Source organism: Rhinolophus hipposideros (genome assembly GCF_964194185.1).
Source record: "Rhinolophus hipposideros genome assembly, chromosome: 7".
Classification (NCBI taxonomy): Eukaryota; Metazoa; Chordata; class Mammalia; order Chiroptera; family Rhinolophidae; genus Rhinolophus; species Rhinolophus hipposideros.
In genome coordinates, this window is record NC_138053.1 from 37,461,096 (window position 1) to 37,476,397 (window position 15,302).

The 15,302-nt window shown below is 36.1% G+C and overlaps 1 protein-coding gene across 4 annotated transcripts in view; it reads left to right on the forward strand.

Annotated features, from left to right (window-relative positions):
- The window catches only part of MCTP1 (multiple C2 and transmembrane domain containing 1), a 493,160-nt gene that overhangs the window by 146,048 nt on the left and 331,810 nt on the right, over positions 1-15,302 (forward strand). For 2 of the 4 annotated variants that reach the window (XM_081053524.1, XM_081053525.1), the window contains exon 1: positions 10,563-10,782. The exons of the other annotated variants lie outside the window; for them this stretch is intronic. In XM_081053524.1, coding sequence (XP_080909650.1) covers positions 10,726-10,782 — 57 coding nt within the window. In that variant the 5' untranslated portion in view covers positions 10,563-10,725. Of the gene's footprint in view, positions 1-10,562; positions 10,783-15,302 lie in introns of those variants that run through there. 4 annotated transcript variants of the gene reach the window in all.

Sequence of the window (15,302 nt, forward strand, 5' to 3'; positions counted from 1 at the left end):
GCATACTATCCGCTTATAAAGAAATTTGTGGTGATTTTCCCCTCCATGTTTTCTTAGTTGCAAAGTGTTTCCATCAAGAATGTCTCTCAATTTATAAGTCCAAACGATTTTAACATTGGCAAGTAAATTGATTTTTAAAAAATGTTTCCCATAGATTCATTTAAGGGAAATCAGCAGTTGTTAGTTTGCTAATTCAGTTTCACAGAATTTGCATGTTATGAGTCAAGACTCCATTATAGATCCTATACAAGTTCCAGGAACAAAGTATTTTGCTAATTGATTTATGCACTACATTTTTAATGCTATTATAATGCTAAAAATGATTCATGACCTCAAGGTGATTACAGTCTAATAGAGAAATCCAAACTGGAAAAGAAAGGGAGGGAGAGAGGGGAGGGGAGGGGAAAAAGCAAGGAAGGAAGGAAGGAAGGAAGGGAGGGAGGGAGGGAAAGAAGGCCTTTTCTCACTATTTAAAAAGAAAGAAAGAAAGGAAGGAAGGTTTGAGACATAAGTTGATCAGCTTTATGGTCTTGAAAAGTCATGGTGAATAAGGAGTGAGAAAAGACAACAGGCAAGGAAAGCAATAAGGAGGCACTCCAGTTAGATATTGTGGCATAACAAGCTGTCTCAAAGCTTAGAGGCTTACGATAGCATCAACCATTTATTTTGTTCATCAGTGTGCAATTTTGGCAGGACTTGGCAAGGGCAGATTGTCTCTGCTCAATGCAGCTTAATTCTACTGGGGGCTAGAGGATCCACTTTCAAGGCTTCTTCGGATATCTGGAAAATTGGTGCTGGCTATTGGCAGGAAGCTCAGCTGAGGCTATCGGCCTAGCTTTACCTATATATGGGCCTCTCCATGGGCTGCTTGGACTTCATTGTGGTGTGGTGACTGGATGCAAAGAACAAGCCCTCAAGAGAGCCACATGGACACGATACCGACTTTTATGACCAACCCTCAGAGGTCACACAGCATCGCTTCTGCTAGTCACAACTTTGTCCAGATTCAAGGGGAGGGAACTTCACATCCCTTGTTGATGGGAAGAATAGAATGTCAACGTCACATAGAGAGAAGAGCATGTGGAATGGGAGAGACATTTTTTGTGTGTGGCCCTGTTTGGAAAATACAATCTTCCACAATCTACCATGCAACTACCACTCACTTCTACCACACATGCAAGATATACTAATCCTTTTCCCCAAGACCTTCACATCTGCTTGAAGTCCAGTATTTTATTATCTAAGGTCCAGGTGAAGATTAGGCTATTTCAATGCAGTTCTTTGGGTATGGCTGCTAAATCTGAAGAATTCTGAACTAAAGAAATAAGTTATTTGCCCCCCCCACCCATACCCAACTTTACTTTTTATGCCCAGCTCTACTGAGGATAGAAATAAATATTATATATATTAATGATACACAATATAATGTCTTGATATATGTATACATTAAGAAATGATTACCACAATTAAGCTAACTGACAGCCACCACCTCACATAGTTACCGTTTTTTTTGTGATGAGAACATTTAAGATTTACAACCTTAGCAAATTCCAAGTATACAGTATAGTATTAACTATAGTCACCATGCTGCACATTAGATCCCCAGCACTTATTCATCCTTCATAACTGAAACTTTGTGCCCTTTCACCGACATTTCCCTATGCCCCCCACCCTCGCAACACCCAACTTTAAGTAGAAAGGCAGGCATAGGTGAATGGCTATACTCGTAAACACACTCATTACAAAAGCAGGGAAAGCAGAAGGCATACAGCAGTCACTAGGCCACAGCAGTCATGAAATCCATCCAGGCCTGTTTTTTCATTAGGATCTAATTCTGTTCCAGCTCTTGGTCCCACCCTCAAGACTCTTGGTTCTGCCCTCTGAGTCAGCCCTCATCTTCCATTAAACAAGCAAGCAAGCATACAAAACAAAACAAAAAAACAAACTGCATTTGCAACTAAATAGTTTTTCAGCTTGTTTCCTATCCATGGTGTCCAAAGTCCTCTTTAATTTTGTACTGTCCCTATCTCTTTTAATCCAAATGGGTGGTTCCTATTCCAGAACGATTCTCTTAAATATTTTGTGAGCTGTGCTGAGATTTCTGTGAGGTATGAGACTAGCAAGCAGTATTGACAGCGGAGTAAACTATGTTTTGATGACCAGACTATACAAATTGTGTTACGCAAAATGGTTGGCCTGTTTTGGAGAATAGAGGGCTGAAAGAAAGAAGGATTGTAGGTACGGTCCCTGTTGTTCAGAACCACCTTATGAGCTGATTCAGTAGCATGCCTTATCTCTCAAAATGGCAGTTTGCAGAAAGAGTTTATGAACTAAATCTAACAGCAGAGACTAGAGCGGAACAAAACAGATCCCCAAATTAAAGAGATCTTCTGAATTCAGGATGGAGTTAACCATTTTAGACCCTGGCAGAAAGGGTCTAAATTGAATTAAGTGTTATAGGAACCAGTGAAGGCCTTTTCTCACTATTTAAATAGAAAAGTTTCCTTCACATTTACAGTGTGAGTCTGAAGTTATTTTTACCAAATCAATTCCAAAGTTTTATTCTTAATAAAAGTAGGCAATTTATAGATCTGAAAGTCCCATTTTAAGTTTAACTGGAAGTTTGGTTTAAAGTAGGAGGTAGCCACATCGATTTCTTTATGTTCAATGTACCTTTATTCTGAAATTAAACTTGCTTGGTTTCTAAGAGAAAATGACCTTTAAATTATTAAACTGGAATATTTGCTTCATCTAAGATGTCTCAAAAGAATTCCAGTTGTCACCTCCCAGGATTTATAAATGCAGAAATAAAAAAATACTCATTTCGTTCCCTCTACAGTAGTGAAGAAAAAAATGTAGACTAAAATTTGTCACTCTCCTTGGATATATCTCCTAAGAATAATTATATCCAGGCCTGCATTATTTTATGGTTATTACTTGCTCTGTATTTTTCAAATACACAAGAACTGAAGTTTCTCTAATTGGTATATAATAAGAGAAATGATATTACATAAAAGATTTGTTTCCCATGTGTTTCTATCCATCTTCCTGAAAAATGGTACTTACAATAGTACTGAAATTAATATTGAAAATTGGAATCTTCATCAATTCTTCCTAGGGAATATTGTGAAAGTAGCACAGAGACTGAGAGCAGGGACTCTGAAGCCAGACTGCCTGAGTTTTCATCCTGGTAATGCTACCTACTAACTCTATAATCTTAGGCAAGTTAATCAACTTTTCGTCTCAGTTTCCTTATCAGAATTTTAGTGCACATTTCATGGGGTTTCTATGAAGGAGAAATTAGTTAATATCAGTAAAGTATTTAGAACAGTACCCAGCATGTTAAGTGCACAATGCATGTTTGGTATTTAAAGAAAAAAGTAAAATGCAGTATACAGACAACATAGTGTAGTGTTTGAGGGTATGGGTTCTAATCCCAACTCTACTACTTGTTAGCTGTGTAAATGTGATCGACTTACTTAACTTCCTGAAGCCTCAGTTTTCCTCCTTTGCAAAGGAGAATAATTGCCCAAAGTAGTACCCGACTCACAGAGTTTCTGAGGATTAAGTGGGATGGTCTATAGCAAGTATATAGCATAGTTTTCACATCCTAGTGCCAGTGATTACAAATATATAAGTTTTGTGAGTTTTCTGTCCCTGTTCATTGGGGTTTATTTTTCATGCTCCACTTTGTACTTCTAGGACATTCTGAGACCTTTAGAGAACCAGATAGGGGTCCTTTGAAAGGGACATCTGTGGGTGCAGTGAGGGTAAGTGAGGCTGTAAGATAAATCATCTAAATTCCCAAGAGGCCTTGCAGGGTGGACTTGTGTTAGGGAATTTGCCACTATCCGTGGTCTGGCCCAAAGCCATGTGGGCCCAGAAACCACCCTTGTCAGCAGTTCCAGAGCCCATCTGTACCCCAGAGCTGGGCTCGTATTAATGAAGCTCATACAACTAATGTACACTCTCGGAATGCCAATGTTTCCATTTACAATGAGAAGTGAAACTGCTGTAGCCTGCACGCTCGTGTTCCCACCCAGCCCATTTTGTGCCTGTAGGCAGATCACATTTCTAACCAGGCTATCAGTGTTTTAATTTATAATGAGACATAGCTGCTGAGTTGCTCCTCAAGTCCCTCAACTTTCCAGTAAGTTCTCCCTGAAGCCATGCAGACGGGATACCATATTCTAATCAGAGAGCAGCTTGGTGAGTGTGGAATCAGAAGGGCAGTTTGTTCCCAGACTCACAGGTTTAGTGAATTAGAGGCACATTCACAGTAAAAAAGGACATGGTACCAGCCCAGAGCACTTTCTCCCAGCGTTTGAATGGCCACTACCTATGATTGTTTCTGAGACTGCTTTGTACCTATTTCCTTTTCTAAACTATGTCTTTTTATGGGTAGAGTCAGTATGTTCCATCAGATTACTGCCATGCCAGAGGTTGTGCTAATTCAGCCTGAGGGTCCAAGACTAGCTAGCTGTCCGTGGGGCAAGTCTGGCTTTCAAAAACTTTTGATTGTCTCTTATCCTGTATAGAGGCTAAGATGTAAAACTCAGGAGTATACACATAACCACCCAGACCTCTAGCCTCCGTTGAAAACTCCAGAGATCTGGCTTTCCTGGGCCTTTCCCACGTCAGATCAGTCTTCTGGAGCTGAGGAGAGGCTATTCCCTTCAAGCTTGGGTCCTGCCCTTCATTCAGCTCCCCGTGTTTCCCACCACGTACTTGACACTGATCTGCATTACCTGCTGGTAACATACGTGCCTCTAGGCATTTGAGTTTGCCCTGTTCTGACAATTGAAGTTGTCTTCATTTATACGTATGTTCTGACCTACTATATTTTTATTTCAAAGTTTAATTCTCAGATGGCAGTCTTTATTTTCTCAGTACCTGATTCATTTCACTGTCACCCCCAAGTATTGAAAACACATTTTAGTTTTTAAGTCCTTGAGGGTTACAGTGATATGGAGACTGAAGTGTAAATCTCATAGCTTCGTGGAAATGGGATGGATGGATACCCTTGATCTTTCTTCAGGAAATATGTGATGCTGTTTGCAACTCCTCTGTTTCTAGCCCAAGAGTCTTTTCTTCCTCCCGGGTGAAGAATATGAAGCACTCCCATATTCTATACTTTTTAAAAGGCTATACCTTTTTTATTCCCTACATTGAGAGAAACATAATGTGAACACCGTATTTACAAAAAAGATGAATTTGGATGCTTTGTTTACAAATGTCTTACCATGGAATTTCTTTAAGGAACAAGAGCTTAGTTTTAACTTCAGTGTTCTATAGGAAGATGTGCCATTTGTTATGATTCTTAAGAACTATGGGCCTTTTAAAAAAACTTTGCGTCTAATGGAGGCAGTGTCATTATGTAGTTGAAGCACTGACTGTAAAAACGAATTTGTTGCCCAAGGAAACGTTTTTTTTTTTTTTTCCAAATGGATAATCTGACCCTGAGTTCTTATAATCTTCTAAATAAATTAGGATTAATTTATGAGTGATCTGTTTGGGTAAATAGATCTGCTTGAGAAAATAGAAATGTCAGTTGCAGGTCTTACTATACCTTACACCTCAAATTTGACTACTTTATATCTTGAATGATCTTTGGGGTGCAAGATTAATAACATATTCTTTTCTCTCTGCTTCCATAACATCTTGTATATATCTTTTATAATAACATTTAATTCATCTTATTTAAACTACTGTTAAATTAAATACTAAATAATTTCTGGCACAGGATTACTGCTGAATTTCATTATCATTGTATGCTTACAAATTTTTTTCCTCAGTGAGGCTGCGTATTTCTTGATTCTGTGGACTACGTCATGTTTATATGCTCTTAACACAGCATAGGGCACATAGCAGGTACTAATAACTGATGAACTGAACTTTTCATTGGAAATCAGAATTCTTCTCAGTTCCCCTATAGAGATCCAACCTGACATTAATGTTGGGAATGCTTCAGAAATAATGACTACGGACCACTTAATTTTCACCATTTTTTGATTCAAGAAATACAGATAAGTAACTGAAAATAACAAACAACTTTTAATTAGAAACAAACCAAAATTTTAAAATAATAAACAAACAGCAAAAGACATTATAAGCAATGATAAAATAAACCACACACTGAAGGGGGATATCTATGACTCGTATAATTGACAAAGGAGTAGAACTATAACATATAAAGACCTCCCTAAAATAAGTAAGGGAAGGACACACAACCCCAAAGGAAAAAGGCTAATAATAATAAAATGCTCAACTGCAGTAGTAATCAGGGAAATCAAATTAAAACATTAAGATTCTATACCAATCACACCCAAGTGGCAAAAATCTCAGAACTGGAGTATCAATACTGTGGAGAGTGTTTGCAAACATCTAGTGTGGCAAAACCTTTCATACGTTGCTGGTTGAATCGTAAATTAGCCTAATTATGTTGGGATATAGTTTGGCAATGTCTAGTAAAGGCGAAGCTGCATATCTTATGACCTTACAATTCCATTCCTAGCTGTGTATCTTTCAAGAAATTATTGTACATGTACAAGAATTAGAGTAGTTTAATAATAGCTATAAATTAGAAACAACCTCAGTGTCCACCAACGGGAGAGTGGATGCATGAAGTGGAATGCTATATAGCAGTTAAAAAGAATAAACTATGTGGAGCTACATGTAAATTGCAAGAAGATAATGTAAGCAAAAATAAATGAAAGGATCTGTATATACTATGATGCCATTTTATAAAGCTGAAAATGTGTATCAGCATCTTGTTATGGATACTCACGTATTTAACAAAAGTATAAAAAGATGTATCGGAGTGATAAAAGATAACCCTGGAGAGTGTTTACCGTTGTAGAGAAAGGAAAGAAGTGAGATAGGTAGGAGCACTGGGGTCTTCAATTGCATCTGTAATGTTTTATTTCTTCCAGGAAATCTGAAGAAAATTTTGCCTAATGTTAAGGTTTCAAGTCGTGGGAAGGAGAAAGTCAAGAGATGCTGTATGAGGTGTTAAGTTATTAGGATAGGTTAAGTTATTAGGATAGGATAGTTATTAGGATAGGCTTTGATAATAAAATAGAACTGTACTCACTGCTTGACAAGCTCATCCAGTTTGTCAGCACTGTATAAATTCAAATTATGTTTATCTATACGAAGTCAAAAGGACCCCAACTCTTGCCTCAGAGTCTAAGCATCTTTAGCTATGTAACTTTAAAAGAGGAAATACTGTACAAATCTAGGGAAAAGCATGAGAGTATGCCCATATCTAAGATAAGGGGAAGATTTTTGAGGACTAGTGCAAGCCAAAACAAAAGGCTTAGATTTTATGTTAATGAGAATAGCAGTTGTGCACAAGTCAGAGACTAGAAGTTTTTCAGTGAATTGATAATAAGCAAGTTTGTTTTCTGTGATTCAAGACTAACTAAATTAATTTAAGGCATGTTATTATAAACATTTGGCTGTTACATTAACAGGTGAATAAATCCAAGCTGTATTTTATTGAAGTCAATAAAAGTTTTCAGAAGGCCAAAAGGAAAAATAAATCAAAGACCTTGGCCAATGGTAGAAGGTACATTGGAGATTTTAATGTAGTTTGCTGTCTGTTCCTGTCTCTCTATGTCCTTTCTTTCTCTATATTGGCATATCCTTTAGCCAGACTGAAAAATTCAGAGAATACATAAATTTGGGCTGGTAAAGAATGGAGACAGTGGGACAAAGAAGAGCACTTTTATTTCTGTTACATTATTTTAAAAAATATTAAAGACGAGTAGTCCACTTAGAGTGAGGATAATATAGTGCAATATTGTGACACAAAATATCGAATTGTTATTTTATTTTAAAGAGTAACATATTCTTTTTAAATTACCTCAAAAATACATGAATTCATCTGAATTTTATGAGCTTTATGCAATAGGTAATAAACAGCAACATTTGTCCCCCATCATTATCTTAATTCAAATCTCTTTCCCAGACATAAGCACTTGTGGACAATTTGTGTGCCGTCATCCAGGCCCTTTTCTATGACTTTGCATATAAAACTTCCTGTACCAATAACCGGGATATGTATTTTTCTGCAACGTGTGATTTCCATTTAAATAGGGAAGCTTTTTTTAAGGGAGCTTTGCATGTCAGTACATCTAGATAGCCTGGTTCTTTTTAGTAGCTACATAGTATTCCCTAGTGTGATTAACCTGTTATCTATTTAACCCTTCCACTGTTCATGGCCTGTTGCAAAGTTTTTAGTTTCTCACTATTACAAAACATTCTGCAGTGAATATTCTGGTGCATCCATCCTTATAACAGAGGACAGATGTGGCAACGCATAGCCATATCTAGGAACTACAGTGGTGTAGTTTGTAATCTGCCTGTCACATCTTTGATTTTGTTTTTCTTCTGGTTGGCCTCATTTTCAGACAGCCTCACTTCATGTGGTAGCAAATATGTCAACCAGCAGTTCCAGGCTTTCATTCTACAAACTTAACCTCTTTTCCAGTATCAGCAAACGTGGAGGGGTTAGCTGTCACTTATCCAGCTTGGGCGGTGTGTCTATTCTCGACCCTATCATTGTAGCTCTGTGGATAACATACACTGATTGGCATGGGTCACATACCCACTTCTGGGGCCAGCTCAGCATGGCCCAAAACGCATGGATTGAGAAAGAGGAAAGAGATCGTGATTTGCCAGATAAAAGTGAGGAGGATGATACCGGAAGGAGGAAGCACATATGCTGGTCAGGCAAATATATCATTGTCCCCTAAGGATGTCTTATAGATACTATTTTATGTTTTTGTGAGTAGGAGATAAATAGACGTCCTTATGGTATCCAGATTTATGTCATAAGGACCAAAGTATTCTTATAAGTATCTTTCCAAATCTTTGCTAGGGTAATGAAAAGGTACATTATTTATATATAATATTGCATATGAAAATAAAGCATGTTATAGATTGAAGATCACTAACATTATAAAAAAGAGATAATTTTTCAATGCAGAAAAATGTTACCCAATGTATTTGCTAAAAATTTAGTGTTATGATAGATGATTTGCTAAACCATAGCACAAATTCTGTATTTTATTTATTCACTCATTAGACAATGTTGATTAGATTCTGCTGTGTACTGTTCACCATGCCAGGGGATGGGGAAAAAATACTGACTATACCAAGATCTCTGCCCACACGTTATCGTTAGGGGCCACATTAGAAATAAATAAACTGATGAATAAAGGAGAAAATTCCAGGTTGTGATGCACTATGATGGAAATAAAAAGGATCATGAGCTAGACAGCAATTGGACAAAGTCATTTCAGGTAAGGTGGGAAAGGAAGCCCTCTCTGAGGAAAGAACATCTGAACTGCAATCTGGAGAGTAAGAACGAACCTCAAACTCTAGACTGAATGCTGTCCAGTATGGTAGCTGCTAGCCACGTATGACTATTACGCAGTCAAATGTAGCTAGTTCCAGTTAACGTGTACTCTAAATGTAAAATGCACAATACATCTCCAAGACTAGTACACAAATTGTAAAATATTGAATTCATAATTTTGTATTGATTACCTGTTGAAATTATAATATTTTAGACATAGTGGGGCAAACATTAAAGTTAATTTTATAATGTGACCTCTAAAATGTTTAAAATTACACATGTGGCTCACCTCCTATTAAATATTCCTGGTCTAGATGGTTTCAATCTATTTGGTAGTAATGACATATGTTTTGTTTTTGGTTTTGGTTTTGTTTTATCTTTTTGTCCTTGATGATGTGTTGGCAATTGAATTTATGTAGTAGATTTTTCTTCGAGGGTCTACGTCTATCGTATTTATTGACTGATGTGTCCAAATATAATAATTCAATGTGTTATCAAGCTTCATACAGCTCAGTTAAGAGGGAGCGGGTGGTAGAGAAAGCACAGAAAATTGCCACATTTACTTGAGGAGTTGTGTCATTAGTCATGTTCCTGCAGAAATGTTCACAAAACAGATGAAAGACGGCTTGGAGTTGGAGAGGTAGGCAGAGTGAGTACCACAAGGTAATGACAGCGTGGGACAGGATTTCTGTGGGAATCAGCGCCAGCAAACCACGAAGATCTGTTTCATTTCTCTACTCAGTGAAGGAGATGCTGTTGTGTTGCGTGGAATCGCCACTCCTTGCATGTTAAAATTCCACATACTGTTTTTGCACTGGTGGGAATGTTAGTGGCTTTATAGGGCCTATTTTTTTATATCTCTGTCAGGGCGATATTGGTAAGTTCACACACATTTAATAATACTAAATTAGTTCACTGCAGAGAGCAAGCAGGATAGTTTTTCTTTGTGTCATGTTATAATTCTCATTTCCATTCAGAGCTTGTGCCACAGGGAAGAGGTTAATTACTAAACATGCATGTTTGACAGGTGAAAATTTTAAGTTTATAAACATTTTAGGACCCCAAATGTGATGTTTATTATGTAACCTAACAGTTTTGCGAGGGGAAACTCTACCCCTACTGGTTAGAGAGAGAGTTGAGTCATATCCTGTGAATGTGAAGCAATGGTATTTAAACATCACGGGTTCCTCTGACTTTCATTCTAAGTCGCTGCAGTTCAGAGCAGCAAGTGCACTCTGTGAAGAAGCTGTCACTAGTCCTTTGGAGGTGGACAGCCTCCCTTGCCGGGATTCAGTAAGGAAAGCCTGAATATGCAGTTCTCTCAGTGGAGTGAAAGATGTTTTGTTTCTTTCTAATCAAATATGCTAGATAGCTGCAAGCTGAAAAGTGTCTGCAATTTGCCACTTATTTATAACAAGGTAAGTTCCATACTTTGGTTTAATCATTTTATTGTGGCAGCCTTGAATTGATGTGGCAGTTTTAGTATATGATTATGCTTCAGAAAATGCCTTCTCACAGAGTGTTGAGGTGGCGTTTGAAATTCTAATGGAAGTAATTTTAAACTTACTTGCAATCCATTTGCAAGATACTTAATGTAATAGATCGATATTCCCATTATGATAGTTTTTCATGAAAAATATGGCTTAAGATGTGGAAATATTATAGTACTTTTATATATTTTTGTCTTGGTTTTCGTTTTTAAGGGTTAAACAGTACTAGGATCTTATTTATATTTTTTCTTTTTTGCTACTCTGATCTTGGATAAAAGTGAAACATACATAAAATTCATGTGATTATGCTTGGATTTATTCTAATCATAGCTCTTTGTTTCTCTATTGACAAAGTGGTCTTACTAATTATTAGAAAGTTTAAAGTTGAAAAGTAGTGAAACTCTCTTTCCTTTTCATACTTGGCTTTCTATTTAAATGAAAGGCCACCATAGTTATAAACTTCTGATTGATGTGTTTGTTTTAAAATGTGTATGAGTTGATCAGAAGACCCCTTCCTCAGTGGCTGTTGGAGACACTCACATATAAATTGTATGGATAGAAAAATCTGTGGATAGAAAATGGGGTGTTTGTTTTTCACATTCTTCAGGCTTGCTGCCAAGAGGTTGGTGTGAAAGACAGGAACGCTCTCTTGGTTTTTTATTGATTAAAGAAATAACATCAAATCAGTGTTAAAGGAGGTGTCTGGTGTCGCATTACTTTGGACACTCAGAGTTAAGGCCTTTGAGTTCTTTGTAGGTAGAAAAGGTTAATTTGATTTTGAGAGCAACAGCTGTAAATTTGTAAGATATTAATGAATTGAGGGGTTTTTGCACGTTTAACGACAGTGGCTTTAGAATAATTTCTCTTTTTTTAATCAACCCACTATCATGCTTAGAGATTGTTTCATTTCAATTCAAAATTATACACATTACAAAATTGCCAGATTCAAACTGCAAGACAGAAATTGCTTTTCATTAGCTATATATTCAATAACTCATGTTTTTGCAAAAGTAGAAGGGTTAATGAACTGATAGAAAGCATGTGGTTTTCCTCTTCTTTGAAGGGAAAGTTAAAATTAGTTCAACTTCCAAACATATTTGAAGACAGTATTCCAAATTGGAAAAGAAAAACTTTAAAATGACAGTACTATGAGCCTCTGGGACCTTGCTTAGTGAAAAGGCACATGTCTCAAAAAATTAGAATATTAGATGTAATAAACAGATCTCCTGATGCAAGATTGTGTATCAAACTCGACTGTTTTACCTGGGCAGCGAGGGAGCTATCCTGGTTAGTGAAGTATTCTGCTTCAGAATTTTTCCTTATATGTGAATTATTAAATGTCAGTAAAAAGAGACTATAGCTATATCAAGACAAACGCATGTCTTACTGCACTTTGCATTGTTTCAGATTCTTAATGACGGGTTATAATGGCCATACAAACGGTTGTTGGGCATGATAACTCAGACTGATAAAATGTGGTGAAATCAAGTTTTTAGATTCTGCTCTGTTTCGAATTTGGACTTATTTATGACATTGTACAGCCAACTGGTAATTACCTGATTAGATTATTGAGGCATCCTGTTTCTCCTCCTTCCTTTCTGTTTTCCCCATTCTTTGGCTGTTTTCCTGTTTCTTTGCACTTTCAGAGGGCAGGAAAAGAGAAGGAAAGTAAGCAAACACAATTAATGTAATATTGCTATTTCTCACTTCTCATAATGGTTTTTATGAGGAAAGAGGTCAGAAAGAGGTGAGATATAATGACAAAAATGAATCTTTCAGATAACCTGTGCATTTCAATTATTCAGGAAATTCCTTGACCTCTGAGATGAAGAATAATTGGGAGCATTGTTGGGACAACCTTATCTATTTTACAGGATTGTTGCAAAGATGAAATAATATTACATTTCTTATTGTATTTTATTAACTATAAAATGTTAGACATATTTTTGAGGAATCGTTTTTGTGTCTTCCTGAAGTGAAGGAGCTGACAAGACATCACAAATACTCAGAATTCCTATCTGAATTCAGAATATTTCTTGTTACTAATGAGGGTCTCCTTTTTCTCCTCTTTGTAAACTATTTTACCTGTTAATTTCCTACTTACTTAAAAACATTTTGCAAAGATAAGCACCAAAAATAAAAACCCAATTTTACCTAAGCCCCAGTGCTCTTTTAAAATTTGCAGTTGCTCAAAGAAACTCATTCTCATTAAAAAGGTATTTATCACACGGCAGTTAAAATTTATTTTCAACCTTAAATCAATATAATTTCCCTCCAGTAGGAACTGCATCGACAGAAGCAAATAGCATGACATTTTTTTTCTCTTTAATTTTCTTTTTTTAACTAAGGCTTTAAAAGTTTCATGATAAGGAACCACAGAGTAGGAAGAAATTTTTTAATAGAGTATTTATTCTGATTCCTGAGAACTAAATCTTTCTGGATGGTTCTTTAGATCTTACGGTTCCTAGTAAATCCCACTGGACATCAAAAGCAGCACACTTACTGGGAAAATAATAGTAGTGATAACTCCACCACCTACCTCTAAATATCAGTTTATGAGGATCTAATGAAACAGTTGGTATGAAAGTGCTTTTGAACTCCACAGAGCTTATTATAAATACTACTATCACAAAGTATGATTTACAAAATTATATATTTAGAAGGGAACTTAGATGTCATCTCATATCTTCATTTCACAAAAAAGGGAATTAAGGTCCAAAAGGGTTAAGAAAGGTTCCTAGCTTCATTCAACCAGTGTCTGAGTCAACACCTAAACTTAGGTCTTTCTGTCTGTTTGTCCACTTAGCTAAAAATTGGTCAGAAGACGAGCTGTTTTTTGAGTCCTACTGGTAAGATTTTTTTAAACAAATAAATAATATTTTTCATATGTTGATGAACATCCTTATAGGAAGCTATATCCTTGGAGAATGTTTCATAGAAGACATGTTGCCTTGTTTACAGGTTTTTGTGAGCTTAAGATTCTCTGTTGGATCTAGTCTAATGGAGCATGAATTTGTGAAATGATTATCAAACTATACCGTAGAAATCTTGTAATCTCTTAGCTTTTGCCATAGTGGAAGCTTCCAACATCTTATACTTGGGAATTGAATTATAAAAGTTAATATGAACAATGGCTAAGGATAGATTTTGTAGCTTTTAAAATTGTTGGTAGTATGGTAGATTGTTTTGTTACGTTTATTAAAAGTGGTTAGCAAAAAGGAATTCCCCAAAAGCTTACCCTTAAAAAGAGATTAGGAAAATTTAAACAACCGATGAACTTCCAACCCTTTCTGTTAGAATTGATCTGGCTATAATATAATATATAATATAATATAATATAATATAATATAATATAATATAATATAATATAATATATGTATGTATATATACATACACACACATACATACACACACACGTTATATATACATATGGATCGCTACTCTTTTCAGGAAGATGAGATGGGAGAAAGATGACTTTTCATGATAGAAGTTAATACCATATATCCTACTATACTAATGAATGCATAGGTTTATAAAGAAAAAATTCTTTAAAACCTGTTAACACTATGATTAGAAGACAGATTGATTAAAAGGTGTGTGTGTGTGTGTGTGTGTGTGTGTGTGTGTGTGTGTGTGTTTTGGTGGTGGTGGTTTCAATAAGGGTTATTTCTTTTAAGAATTCAAAACATGGTCACCATTTCTGTCAATTAGAAATGTAACTCTTATGAAAGGTATTATCTAATATGCTAGGATATGCTGTTTTCATATCCTGTGTTCCAACTTATATCTTCAATAAATAAATAGAATTTATCATCATGCTCTCTTATCAACACATCCTAGACCTGCTTTGTAATAAAGTTTGTTTACTTTGATTAAAAAACTGTGTCAATCTGCTATGTAACCATTAAAAGATAAACAAAACAGATGCAGTAAATGTATATGGGTCTTAAAAACAATTTGCTAACTATAAATGCAATGGGATAGTGTGTGGTTTAAGGGACAGAGCCCTGAGCTGTAGAGTGTGGTGAGAGAAATAAATATTTCTTTGTAATATTGGCCCCTCCTGTGGTTTTGGAAGTGACAGTGAAGCTCTTGCCTTTTTTCAATTTTGTTTTCTTATCTACAAAGTTGAGAAAACACTTTAATGCCAGAAAACAGTCCCACACATCCCATAGGTGCTTGGTAAATATTGAGTGGTGATTCTGTGAACAGCAAGGTGAGTGAAGCACTTTGTATTCAGTCCAAGAGTCCATAGATGTGCCATCATTACACGTGCCAAGGTTTGTAATGAACATCCCCTTGAGAGCAGCCCAAATAAGAAAGCTTTGGAGATGGTTTATCGGGTTTTTATCCCGTCTTACTTTAGTAGAGGTACTCAAATTAGTCACTTGGTCTCCCTTGAGTCATTTTATTAGTGCAATCGGATTAGTAACATTTATTTATGACAA